This window comes from Lissotriton helveticus, chromosome 2_1 (genome assembly GCF_964261635.1).
Source record: "Lissotriton helveticus chromosome 2_1, aLisHel1.1, whole genome shotgun sequence".
Classification (NCBI taxonomy): Eukaryota; Metazoa; Chordata; class Amphibia; order Caudata; family Salamandridae; genus Lissotriton; species Lissotriton helveticus.
The window spans coordinates 36,648,828-36,661,992 of NC_136059.1; the positions used below are offsets into that span (position 1 = coordinate 36,648,828).

Below are 13,165 nucleotides of genomic sequence, written 5' to 3' on the forward strand. Positions count from 1 at the left end.
CAGACTTTAGGAAAGGGTCAGCCTCCTCAGGGAACTGATCTGACCCCTTGTGAAGAAACTGCCACAGAGGTAGTCAGGCCTAGCCTGGCAGAACCCCTGATGTCAGTGGACCCTTCCAAGGTGGGACCCAGTCTGGAGCAGGTAACCTGCCCCTCTCTACCCTGCCTCAGTCAGCCCAGGGCTGTAGAGGTCAGGGAGGCCAGTGTTGGACCCCAAAGGGCCCCCTGTCCAAAAGAATTCCCCAATCAGCAGATTAAGGGCACTGAAGCTAGTAGACCTAGCCAAGTGAAAATAAGACACACTCCTGAGGGATCCCCCTTAAAATTAGTTAGGGACCTCCCACAGATGGACACTGTTGGGCACAGCCAAACTTGGGACCTGAGGGCCCCAGACCTGACCTGTCCCTCCAGTAAGCCAAACAGAGGGACCCAACCTCCAGCTGTAGGTAGCCAGAGGTTGACCCTGAGAGCCCAAAACAACTCAGTCTTGGAAAGAAAGGCCTCTATGGTGGATGATGATTGGAGGAAGCTGAGCCCAAAGTTAGTGGAGCCTCACTTCAGTACTCCATTTCAGCACCAGCCTTTTTCTTTGACAAAACACACCACAGGTAGAGAGTCCCTATGGTGGAGACCCTCAGACACCCTTAGGGTGAGGGATTGCTTAGTGGACCATGACATAGGGGGTAACCATGCCAGTGCTGGTACTTCCTTAAATGCCCACTTAGGCAATATAGGCTTACCTGGACAAGGATAGCCTTATCTCCTTTCGTTTGGGGGGGGGTTATGTAGGAAGGTTGATCCCTGACTATGGTTGCCCCCAACTTTTTGCCTGGTGTTTTGCTGGTTTTCTGACTTAGTTGACCTGAGGCCCTGCTGTTCAGGACCTCAGGCCCACTGCTCTCTCTATAAAATGGATTCCATGTACCTTAGGTACATATCTAAATTGGATACTGAGCCACCTTATCAGTCCCTGTACAGTGTACCTTAGGTACCCAGGGCATAGGTGTACCCAGGGCCTACCAGGGGCTGCAGCATGTATTATGCCACCCCTGGCTGGCCATCCAAATCTGACACAACTGGCTGCACGACAGCTGGGGCAAGGTGGTGTACTCACCCTTTGCTTTAGATATAGTATACCTATATCTAACCCTAAAATGGACACACAGATCTCCTATCAGTCACTCCTATGGCAGGCCTTAACAATCCTGAAGGCAGAGTGCTTGGAATCGTGTGAGATGGTGCTCTGGCATGAGCTGAGCCTGTCTGCGGCTTTCGGGACCCATCCCTTAGCCGTTTCCATGATATCGCATACCATATACTCTTAAGTGCATTATAATCCTCGCGGTTAAATGCCAACTCTGGTATCGCTTTATCAAAACATGTCGAGTAAGGTGTCATACGAATTGGAATACTAACCCCTCGCCAATTCTGGCGACGGGGTTAGCATTCCACCCTTCTAGAGGGACACGACATGTATGTAACCCCTAACCCCGGTTAAAGTCAGACAGAGCCTTAGCACCCACAAAATGGATGCTGCCACCGAGACACAAGTCTGCCCTCCTGCTGCTGGGAGTCCTCCCAGAGCAGGAGATAAGGACAAAGGGTTTCCTGCCAGGGGCGGTGCCAGCACCGTCCCAGACAGGGTTTTGTGTATTGTAGGTAGGCAGGGCTTTAGAGGAAGGTGACTGCATGTGGCACCCCGGTGCTCACTGTGCATAGGCTGGCTGGAACCAGTTCCAGGGTCACTCCAGACCCTGTGCTGGGGAAAAGCCCGCCAAGGAAGTGGGTGTAACCACCCCCCTCCTAGTCCCACCCATAGGGCAGGACTTAGTCGCGTGCCAGCCCCTTTTTACAGGATAAAGGTAGAGACTGGCCCCCTTCCAAATCAGATCATCTTTGAATCCTGAAACTACTTTCCACGAAAGGAACTCAAGACTTCTTCCTAAGATTTCTCCCTTGTGACTAAGGAGTAGTCACCCTGCATCCGCAGGCACCATCTACAGAACACTGCGGTCTGCTGCAAGTCCTTCCTCCGGAATCCGACTGCCCAGCTCGACGATAACCGGCTTCCCTGGCACCTCTGACCTCTACCTACATCATCAGTCACGCTGAGATTCGTGGGTGTGACGAGACCTCGAGGGACCGGCCATCTTCAAGACTGCACGACTTCTGAACAACAAGCCCGCCGAGTGAATTCCTGGTGAGTGCTTTGGGGTCCGAGAAGCCCCCACCCTGAGCAGCTCCAGCACCGAAGAGCAGCCCCCCAGCATCTCCACGATCTGCGTGGGGCCCTTCTGCTTTTTACTGCTCACCGCGTTGTTTGGCTACTAGCCCGCTGGCTTGTGGCCTTCCTGACGACGCCCGACGACATTTCTGCTGCTGGTCTGGTTGCTCCAGACTGGCCCTTGCTTCCCTCCATCGGAGAAGTACCCTGGACCCTCCTGGTCCGCCCAAGACGCCATTTTAGGTCCACCGCGTGGGCCTTGCATTTGCCAAGACTTGTTGCCCAATCCTGGGTCCAGCGACGTCGACAGCAAGAACCTTCGTGGGACAGCTCGCACCTCCATCCGGGTCGCCGACAACGCCTCCTGGTCCGAGAGACTGCAGAGCCCAGCAGCGCCCACTCACCTGACTGCGGTGACTTCGCCCGGTGCCATCCTGGTGCCCACTTAATCACTGGCTAGTGATTCAAGGACTTGGTCCCCTCTGCTTTCAGGTTTTCTTCTTCCTTGATCCAGGCTTGGATCCATCGAACTTTTCTTCACTGGTCGCCTGCCAGCAACTTCTTCCTTCCAGGCTCCTGGTCCGGCAACGAGATCCCCGACGTCTTTTCAGACCTATGCAGCTGCAGCCCCTGGGCTAGGTAACTTCGGCACTCCGGTGTCCCAGCATAGCCTCACTATCCTAGGGTCAGGATCCACTGTCGTTTTCTCCCTACCAGGTCGGGTTCGCCCGTGAACACTAACTTTGTGAATTCTAGCTTCCATAGACTTTGTCCCGCATCCCGCGTGAGAGTGCACACTCTGCACCGAGTCCCCTGGGCCTCCTAGTAGTAATCTAACGATTCCCTAGTCCAGTCCTAGCGATTCCAAAGCCTATTAGAACTGTTACTTACCTGCTAGTAATTCGCATTCCACTTTTAAAGTATATGGTTTTTCGTGCCCCTCGGGCATTTGTGTATAACGTGCTAACTTAAGTATTTTCGTAAGAGTTTTGTTGTGTGCTTAGCTCCCTGTCTCATAAAGAGCCAGGGTAGTCTTGTTATAAATAAATACACTGTTTATTTTCATAACAACTTGTGTGGTGTCCTTTCACTGGGTGTTCAAGGGGTAATGTGATGGTAAAACAGCTGGCTTAACACGCCCTCTAGAGTCTTAGCCTTAGACTGCTCGTATCCATGCTACTAGGATAGCTGGTCTATAAGGTTGACTTACAACCAATCATCAATAAGGGTTGTTTGGACTGATATATAGTGATCACTAGAATAGTGAGCACTGCACATCAGGCCAACTTCTCACAATCATCAGCTAGAAGTCCTGAGAGTTTAGGAGGCCCAGTAGACGCTTAAGGGTTGGATGTAACTCATGGTCAGTGGAGGAGTACCTGTTAACCAGATAGTGGAAGTGAGAGGGGAGATGCATCACCTACCTCATGATCCGAAAGGCACTTGGTACAGCTACAGTATGTGGACCAGCGCTCTCACTCATGCCGTACAGCTCCATCACCGGCAGATTCAGGCTCATGAAGAACTCCAGAGTGTCACGCGTGATGGGGGCAGCTCCTGAGTAACACCGGGTATATCGGTCGAGGCCCAGGGCCGCGTGGACCCTCCTGAAGACCAGAATATCTGCAAGCGTGTAACCCCAGGGCATGGAGCTGATCCTGCGTGAGGAGATAGTGAATGTATGGGTGACATACAAGAAAGATTAAAGCAAGGGCCTCTCACAAGTTCGACAAGCACGCCACAACCATCACTTGTGCACATCAAGTAACACTTCCCAAGAGCAACAACTGCTTAGCATTCACGGCTACACAGGTGAAGTAGACAATAGTTGCTACGCATTGGTAACTGCACAAGCTCTCAGACTAATCACTGTCCGCTAAGGTAACAGAAATAGTGCCACCATGACCTAAAGCCAGATGTGCACTCACCAACCATACTGAAACAATGGCTTTCAGTTAACAGTGGTTTTAAATGTTACCACTGGAGGTGTGGAGAGCTTTATCTAGTTTTGAGGCAGATTAGGGGGGTTGGGACTCACCACTGCACTGGGATGGCCTCAACTCACCCTCTTATAAATTGAAACACTTCCCCTGGATGCTGGCATCTTCCACAGGACTATTGCGGTCCCCAACACCAACTGGGCTTCCTGTGCCTTAGGCAGGTGGCCTTCATGTGAACTAATGACAAATCACCATGGTGGCCAGCTGAGCTGCAGGTGCTTAAGCATCGAGGTTCTGGAGGGAGAAATGGCTCTTACTGGCTTGGAGAAGAACAAAAGTTACTTACCTGTAATCTGTGGTTCTTCAGTATTGGTATCTTTCATAGATTCACATACCTGAATCATTCCCCTTCGTCGGAGTGGGAGTCCCACAGTACATAAAAAAGCAATAATTAACCACATAATAACCATAGCATAGGTAACATAGAGCCAGGAAGTAAAGTAGCCCGAAAGTAAAAGGAAAAAACGTCCACATTTATGACTTGTCCAAGTCATTATATACAGTCCAAACTGCAGACAATCAGGCGACAGCACCCACCAGAATGTTCTCCTCGGAGGCTCAGGCTCTCAGATTTTCTCGCACAAGAGTGATACAAAGTGAAAAGAGCATAAACGAGCCTCTGAAGGGAGGTGGGTGGGTTGCATGTGATCTATGTATCTATGAAAGATACCAATACGGGAGAACCACAGATTACAGGTAAGTTCTTCTTCAGTATTTGGGTATCTTTCATAGATTCACATGCCTGAATCAGAGTAGGAAGTAGTACATCCATAATAATGCTCGTAAGATCCTACTTGTAACATAAGCATATGTACAAGAGACATTATGCAATAACACACATAGAAGATCTATAATATGAATATGTATATATATATATGTATATATATATATATATATATAGCAATGTTTATATCAATAAATAGGCATAGCTGATATGTGTCATAGAAAACAGTAAAGAGGAGGAGGGAAGAACAGATGCTCACCTTATTTAAAAAGATTACGGACAACCGCTTGTCCCACAGACGTATCTGCATTGCTGGCAGCTTCCAAACAGTAGTGCCTGGTAAAAGTGTGCCTGCTGGACCACGTTGCGCCATGAAAGTGAATAAAGGGTTCCTGAAAAAATCCCTGCTGTGTCCTTGGTCTACGTTTAATTAAGTGGTCTTTCTCGCTACATTACCGTGTCTGCCAGGAGCACGTTACAAGTACCCGTCCAGTGAAGAGTCCTGGGTTTTAGCTGGCAACAAACTTTGTGTGAATCAAGTGATTGGTTATCCCGTGACCGCCACGAGAACAGGCCATGCAAGCGGCTGCTGCCAGGAGGCGGCCTGTGACTTCACGGGGGGGGGGGGGGGGAGCTTTCTCGCTACATTACCGTGTCTGCCGGGAGCACGTTACAAGGACCCGTCCAGTGAAGAGTCCTGGGTTTTAGCTGGCAACGAACTTTGTGTGAATCAAGTGATTGATTATCCTGTGACCGCCACGAGAACAGGCCATGCAAGCGGCTGCTGCCAGGAGGCAGCCTGTGACTTCATGGGGGTGGGGGGAGGGGGGTAGGAGGGGGAGCTCACTGTAGCCTCTGTAACATCTGATTGAGAAGAAGTATCCCAAAAGATTGATCAGGTCCTCAAAAAAACGAGCCTCCAATAACAACAGGGAGGGCTTATTAGAACTACTGCCTCCCAAGCCGGCACAAAAAAGGATTACATGTGTCAACACTTTTAGTACAAAGTCTAATCAAATCCAAAAAATTGTGAAGAAGCACTGGGCGATACTGAACACCGGGAATGACACTGTCAATCTACCACCCCCGTTGTTCGCCTTCAAGCGCGGACGAAATGTGAAGGACCAGTTGGTCCACACTAGACCTAAAAACACAGTCACTGGCCACCATCCCTGTGGCAATTGTGTAGCCTGTCCATTAACATCCAAATCTACACAGATTGATATTGGCACCTGCCGTCCCTGGGAGCAACGACGCTTCACAAATTGTAACAGCCAAAATGTAATCTATCTCATCACATGTCCCTGCAATGAACAGTATGTAGGGATGACTACGCGCAAAGTTAAAACAAGGATTTCAGAGCATAAGAGTTCTATCAGATGTTGCAAACAGGCAACGAGACTCACTACGCATTTCATTGAGGTTGGTCATCTACCCACAGACCTAAAATGGACGGTTATCGAACAACCTTTGATCCCACCCCATGTAACTGACATCAGCAGTTTTTTATTTAAAAAAGAACAAAGATGGGTCTATAAACTCAAATCCGATAAGGGGGGTCTCAATGAGGACATCCCATGGATGTCACTCTAATGAATAATGACTGGAAATGCCTGGTGCCACAACTGTTATAAGAGCTACTCGGATGCAGATGAATGAAAGGATAATAACATATTGATTCTGAATATTTTCTATTCTATAGGGTATTTCCCCCCTTTTATTTTTGAACAATGAGATGATCTATAAATGAATATATATGTGCTTTGGATTGGCAGGACAGTGCATTACTAGACATACATTTTAGAGAGACCTTGATATGGTAGTGTGTTGTCCGCCCTGCCTATCTCCCGTGCAATTGAGTAACTGAATACAATATTCACATTTCCTGCGCTGGAGATTTTACTACAGCAAATTAACTGTATAATTAATTCCTAAATTTAATTAAGCTATATACATATGCATATTGCAATCTGCTGTCTGGTATTTTGTTTCCTGCAGATGACAGTTGAGTTGAACTAGCATATTGAAGGGCGGCAGTATGCAATAATCAACTTCTAAATGTAGGCAATAATTGACTTTTAAATGTATGGGATATGGTGAATTATTCGAAATACCCTAAACAACTGATACACTGAGCGCGCCTGACATATGGCCGTATAGTGATACAAATGTGTAGTTTTTCTATTGAACTACTTCTCCCACGATCCTACGCGCGTCGCGTGGGTACTGACGTCATTCGGACGCCTTTGAGCGTCGACGAAACGGAAAGATAAGGAGCCATTGCGCGCCGCGTCGGTACCTCCCACGACAGCCCAGAGGGACGCCCGGGGTACCGACGGACAGGTAAGCGCGAGCACGATCTGTGAAATATTTGGGCTCATGAGCCCTTTTGTCCACGTGTGATCCAATAGTCTGCCAGATATGCGTGTGAAAAAATACCGGCTTTCATAACTAATGGCCACTGGTCTGTCTGTCGGCTTCTGTGCTGTGTAATGCGTCTTTGACGCCCTCAGTGTAGAGTTGAAGGCAGAAGGCTGTTGTGTGGCCATGAGAGATATATATACGCTACCAACGGACCTAAAAATGCAATCTTTGGGGTCGCTTTGTAAAAATAGTTCATGTCTGGCATTACGAAGGGTTTCACAAAGCAGAGGCACGTGAATCAATGCACGTTAGTGCCCCCACATAAGATCCATATAACGGTCTGATTTCTACTGCCATTGGAGTGATGGTGTCAAACAATCATGATAGGATTTGAAGTGAAGTGGCAGCACTTTATAAATATCATACAGGGCACTTCTTGAAATTGTTTTTGGACTTGATAGCTGTGGTTTGAATGAAGTGACACCTTTATGTGTCCTAATTTTCTTTTTATCTGCTTTCGCTATTTAGAGCGGTGCCTCGTTTTACCTGCGCTGCAGCCAGGTGAGGTGGGACTTTTCTCTCCTGCCAAATTGGTAAGTGAGCAGCTACAATATTTGTGCTGTTGACGGATGTGAATGACATTTGTATTAAAGATACTACACATCTGTCACCAATCAGATCACTTTGTGTTAGAAAGATTTGTTTCAATACAGTGTTCTACATTTAATTTTTATGCACTTTGTTTCTTTCCTATGTGTGTGTTTTGTCGGTAATGGATCTACATCCCGTTTGAACTATGTAGTCAGGAGAAGAATGTTATCACTATATCTCAGGTGATATTTTATCTTTTTCACAAATTTCCTATAAGCAGTATCGGTAATGGTCCTGAGGAAGCAGCTAGATACCACATGGATCTAATTAGTCTGCAGAAACATGTCGACCTTTCATCTTGAATAGTGGTTATTTGTTTAGACCACTACGCACTCTTTTTATTTTGGGACAGAAGAGAATCTTATTAAAATCCTTTTCTCTTCTCTACCTAATTTTATTGTTTTTCAAAACTTCACTTTGCACTTCACTTTTAGCACTGCTTTCAGTCACCCCACAATACATCACTTGATCTCCTCACACTGGGCACCACATGTAGGATTAGGCTTTAAACATCTGCCAGTCCACAGTGGGTCTCACAATCTACCTTCAATGGTGAAGGATCCCAGATGATGAAGGGCGGATCCGAGTGGTGACTGATGGGAATCTTTTCACATAGAAGAGAGACCCTATGTGTGATTTCCATAACACATCATTAGTTCCACTTCATTTTCCTCTGATCACCACATAGTAATTTAACTTAGGTTGCATTCTAGCTGACCCCTTGCTATTTTTTGTTGAAGTCACTGTAGCCTCTCTCTATGGCCCGGCCTGAACTGTGATTGTGGCTTGGGCGTTGGGGACCCGAGGGAACCTTGAACACGCAAGTACGGATGGCACCTCCCACTACATGGCCCCCCCTCACAAGGCAATTCCAGCGCTCATTTGGAAGCATAATTTACCCTGCTACGGTATTCACCATCCTGCTGCCTGCTGGTAGTTGTGGTCTCACATTTGACCACAGCTGCTTTGAGTTAACAGCTGTTCCCCCATTAAAGGAAGGGCCGAAGAACTAACTGAGGAGGGAGAAGGTGCAATCTGATGGTGAACGGCATCTGAGGAAGGCTAAGAAATCTGAAATGCATCACGCTGCGCCATGAAAGTGAATGAAGGGTTCCTGAAGAAATCCCGGCTGTATCCTTGGTCTACTTTTAATTAAGTGGTCTTTCTCGCTACATATATATGTATATATCAATGTTTATATAAATAAATAGGCATAGCTGATATGTGTCTGAGAAAACGGTAAAGAGGAGGAGGGAAGAACAGAGGCTCACCTTATTTAAAAAGATTACGGAGAACCGCTTGTCCCACAGACGTATCTGAATTGCTGGCAGCTTCCAAACAGTAGTGCCTGGTAAAAGTGTGCCTGCTGGACCACGTTGCAGCGCTGCAGATTTGATGAAGAGGTACACCAGCAAAAAGAGCAGTAGAGGAGGAGATTGCTCTAGTAGAGTGTGCTCTTGGAGTTGTTTGTAATGGTCTTCCTGCTTGCTGATGACAGAAACAAATTGCAGCATAAATCCAATGAGCTATGGTCTGTTTGGATATTGGGTGTCCCTGGCATATCCTTCCATAGGCCACAAATAGCTGGTCAGATTTACGGATTGAAGAAGTCTGTTGCAAATACAATTTAGCCATCTCAATGTCAAGGGTATGCAAAGTGCTTGACGGGGGCGTGGCTTGGCCAGCTGCAAGATGGCTGCACTTTGAGTGGGCTCTGCCGGCCAAGCTTGATAATCCGGCACAATCCTGCAGGAATCCCTACCTGACTTGCTCCTCTACGTTGCTCCTGAGACCCCCACGACGCGTGGCACAGATCGATAGCTTCATTACCCACCAGCTCGACTACGTGGCGGAGAGCAGCCACCCAGTGCGGACTCCGGGCCTGCGTACCCGGGCCTCGTGGCTCAGCCCTCCTTTCCGCTGACTGCGGAGGCTGTCTGCTGCTGCCCACGGCCGTGGCCTGGCCCGGTGGCGAAGACTTCAGACTCCGGGTGAGTGCGCTGCCCCTCTGGTGTTTGCTGGCAGGATAGGGGGCCCGCGGGCTGTTCAGCCCGCCCGGGGTGCCGCGTTGTTGGCGCTAACGTTGTGGTGTCTCCTGGTTCGCTGGCTGCCTGCTGCTGGCGTGAGCGCTTGCGCCTGGCGAGGTGAACGGCGCCCCCCCCCCCGCGGTTCCCCACCGGCTTTGCCTCTGTTTGGCAGTCGCACTCCCATCCCCACCGGCTGCTGATTCGCCTTGTGCGGGCGCTGCCTGCGGACTACAATGCTGCCACTGGACCCTGATTTATTGCTGGGTCCCGGTTGACTATGTGGCTGTGACCGGGCTCAGCTGCTGACTCCCGCCAGCCCGTTCCTGCCAGGGGGGGAGCGGCGGGGGCCTGGAGTGCCTACCCCCGCACCATCTGAGTACTGCCGCTGCCGGGGCCGCACGAGTGCAGCGTTCCTTGTGGCGCCCCGGCCTCACTGCTGCGGGGTGTTGTGGCCCCTTCACGATATGGGGGACGCTGTGGGGTCGGGCGGACCGCTCCTACACAGACGCTGCCACTTTGGCCTCATGGATGTGCTGCTCATCATGGCGCTCCTCCCTTGACGCTGCTGGGCGCTCTGGCCTTCCTGCTCCTCGGGGGTGCCTTCAGCCCCCGGGCCCCTCTGCTTTGACTCCCTGTCACTGTTCCTTTACGGCCTGGACTGGCTCCTCATGGATTGTGGCATGCCCGGTGCAAATCCTGCTCACTGGACGCTGTGTCCTGAGGTGATGTCCTGGGGCGAGCGGGGGGAAGGGGGGATTGCTCCCTGGACCCTACCCTCAGTTGTGTGGATTGCCCACCTGGTCGCATCTTCTCCAGCCTCTGCTCCTGCGACCTCCCTGGCCCGGGTCTCAACCTGTGGACTGCCCGACAAATACCTGCTGGGGTTCCCGCTTGTTTGCATCACGTGCTCATCACTGCTGTGACTCTGTTAGTCCCTCCGCCTTCTTCTCCTCAGGGGTCCACTGCCTCCTCCACTGCCCGGGTGGGTCTCTTCGCGGGCTCTGGTGACCTAGGGTGTGGTGATCTCGGCTGAACCCTCATTGCCTCATATTGTCAGTGGTCGGCGGCTGGAGACTTCTGTTCTGGGTCAACAGCTTCCTGCCCCGCGTGGGCCTCTCACCCCCCGGCTGGGCCCCTCATCATGGGGAAAACAGATCCTAAGCAGCCCAAGATTGCATTCGACCTCTGTCGGTCTGCTAGGCAGGACAGTATGGGAACGGAGGGTGCCGGCTCTGTTGCCACCATGGACGACCCCCCCACGCTCCCCCCCCCCCCAGGTCGAGAGGATGACCTCAAGGCAATCATGCTGGATGTTAAGTCTACAGTGACCGGTATCGCGACTCAGCTGGACCAACTCCCCACCCACCTCGACCCGGTCAAGGCTCACGTGGACTCCGACGACAATCAGTTGCTGCCACCCAGGACCGTCAAAAACTACCTAAGATGGACAAGATCCTAGCGGTCATCTGGGTAAAGAATGAAGACTTGGAGGCCCGCTCCCCCCGGAGTAACCTCCGCATCACGGGACTTCCGGAGTGTAGGAGAGTAGGGTCTGCAATCCTATGGTCACCCCAGATTTTTGCTTTTTGCTTCACTGGTTTACGACTTTCCCTGGCTGTGGGCCTGCTAATCAGACCCACAGCCTAGCTGTTCTCTCTCTAAATTGACATCCATGTACTTTAGGTGCATTTACCAATTGGTACTGGGCCACCTTATCAGTCCCTGTACAGTGTACCTTAGGTACCCAGGGCATAGGTGTACCCAGGGCCTACCAGGGGCTGAAGCATGTATTATGCCACCCCTGGCTGGCCATCTAAACAGACACAACTGGCTGGTAAGACAGCTGGGGCAAGATGGTGTGATATAGTATACCTATATCTAACCCTAAAATGGACACATATATTCCTATCAGTCACTCCTATGGCAGGCCTTATCAATCCTGAAGGCAGAGCGCTTGGAATTATGTGAGATGGTGCTCTAGCATGAGCTGAGCCTGTCTGCAGCTTGTGGAACCAAGTCCTAATAGCTGTTTCATGATAACGCTATACCATATACTCTTAAGTGCATTATAATCCTCGCGGTTGAATGCTAACTTTGGTATAGCATTATCAAAACATGTCGAGTAAGGTGTCATACGAATTGGAATACTACCCCCTCGCCAATTCTGGCGACGGGGGTAGCATTCCACCCTTTTAGAGGGACACGACATGTATGTAACTGTGAACCCCGGTTAAAGTTAAACGAAGCCTCAGCATCACAAAATGGATGCTGCCACCACAGACACAAGTCTGACCTCCTGCTGCTGGGAGTCCTTCCAGCGAGGGAGGCCTGGACAAAGGGTTTCCTGCCTTGGGAGGTGCTAGCACCACCCCAGACAGGATTTTGTGTATTAGGTAGGACAGGCCTGAAAGGAATGAGACATGCCTGGGGCACACAAGGTGCCCTGTGCATACACCGGTTCAAACCAGTTACTGGGGCACTCCAGCCCCAGCTCTGGCGCGAAACCGGACAAAGGATAGGGGGTGTAACCACCCCCCTTCCTGGTCCCACCCATGGGAGGGACCCAGTCAGCAGTACAGCCCCCTTTAGCAGGATAAAGGTAGGAGCTGGGCCCATTCCAAATTAGATTATCCTGAACAACTCTACAAAGAAGAAACTCTGGACTTCGACGTTCTGCTCCCCAGAAGACTGAAGAATCTCCCTTGTGGGCAAGGAGTGTCCACCCTGCAACTGCATGCACCATCAAGCGTCCTAGTGGTTCACTTTGTTGTCCTTCCTGCCGGAACCAGACTTCAGAGCCCGACGAGATCCGGACTTCCAGATCTCTCCAACCTCAACCTACATCTGCAGCACAGCTGAGATCCGTGGGTGCGACGAGACGCGTGGGACCGGCCATCTTGAAGAAACTGCACTTCGCTTCCAGCACGACTTCAGAGGCATCCTCAAGTAAGTGCTTTGGGGACTGAGAAGCCCCAGCCCCGAGCAGCTCCTGCACCGAAGACCAGCCCTCCAGCATCCACGAGATCTGCATGGGGCCCCTTTTGCTTGGTTGCTGCTCGACGCGTTGTCTGGTCACTTGCCGGCTGGCTAGTGGCCTCCTAGACGACGATCCTTGAAATCCACACTGCTGGTCTGGTTGCTCCAGACTGGCCCTTGCTCCCTTCCAAAAGAGGAGC

The 13,165-nt window shown here is 50.4% G+C and overlaps 1 protein-coding gene across 1 annotated transcript in view; it reads right to left on the minus strand.

Moving 5' to 3' along the window:
* LOC144820048 (long-chain-fatty-acid--CoA ligase ACSBG2-like) overlaps positions 1 to 13,165 on the minus strand; it is a 391,373-nt gene that overhangs the window by 59,022 nt on the left and 319,186 nt on the right. Inside the window, exon 9 of the mRNA XM_078677703.1 lies at positions 3,648 to 3,881. Coding sequence (XP_078533829.1) covers positions 3,648 to 3,881 — 234 coding nt within the window. The remainder of the gene's footprint in view (positions 1 to 3,647; positions 3,882 to 13,165) is intronic.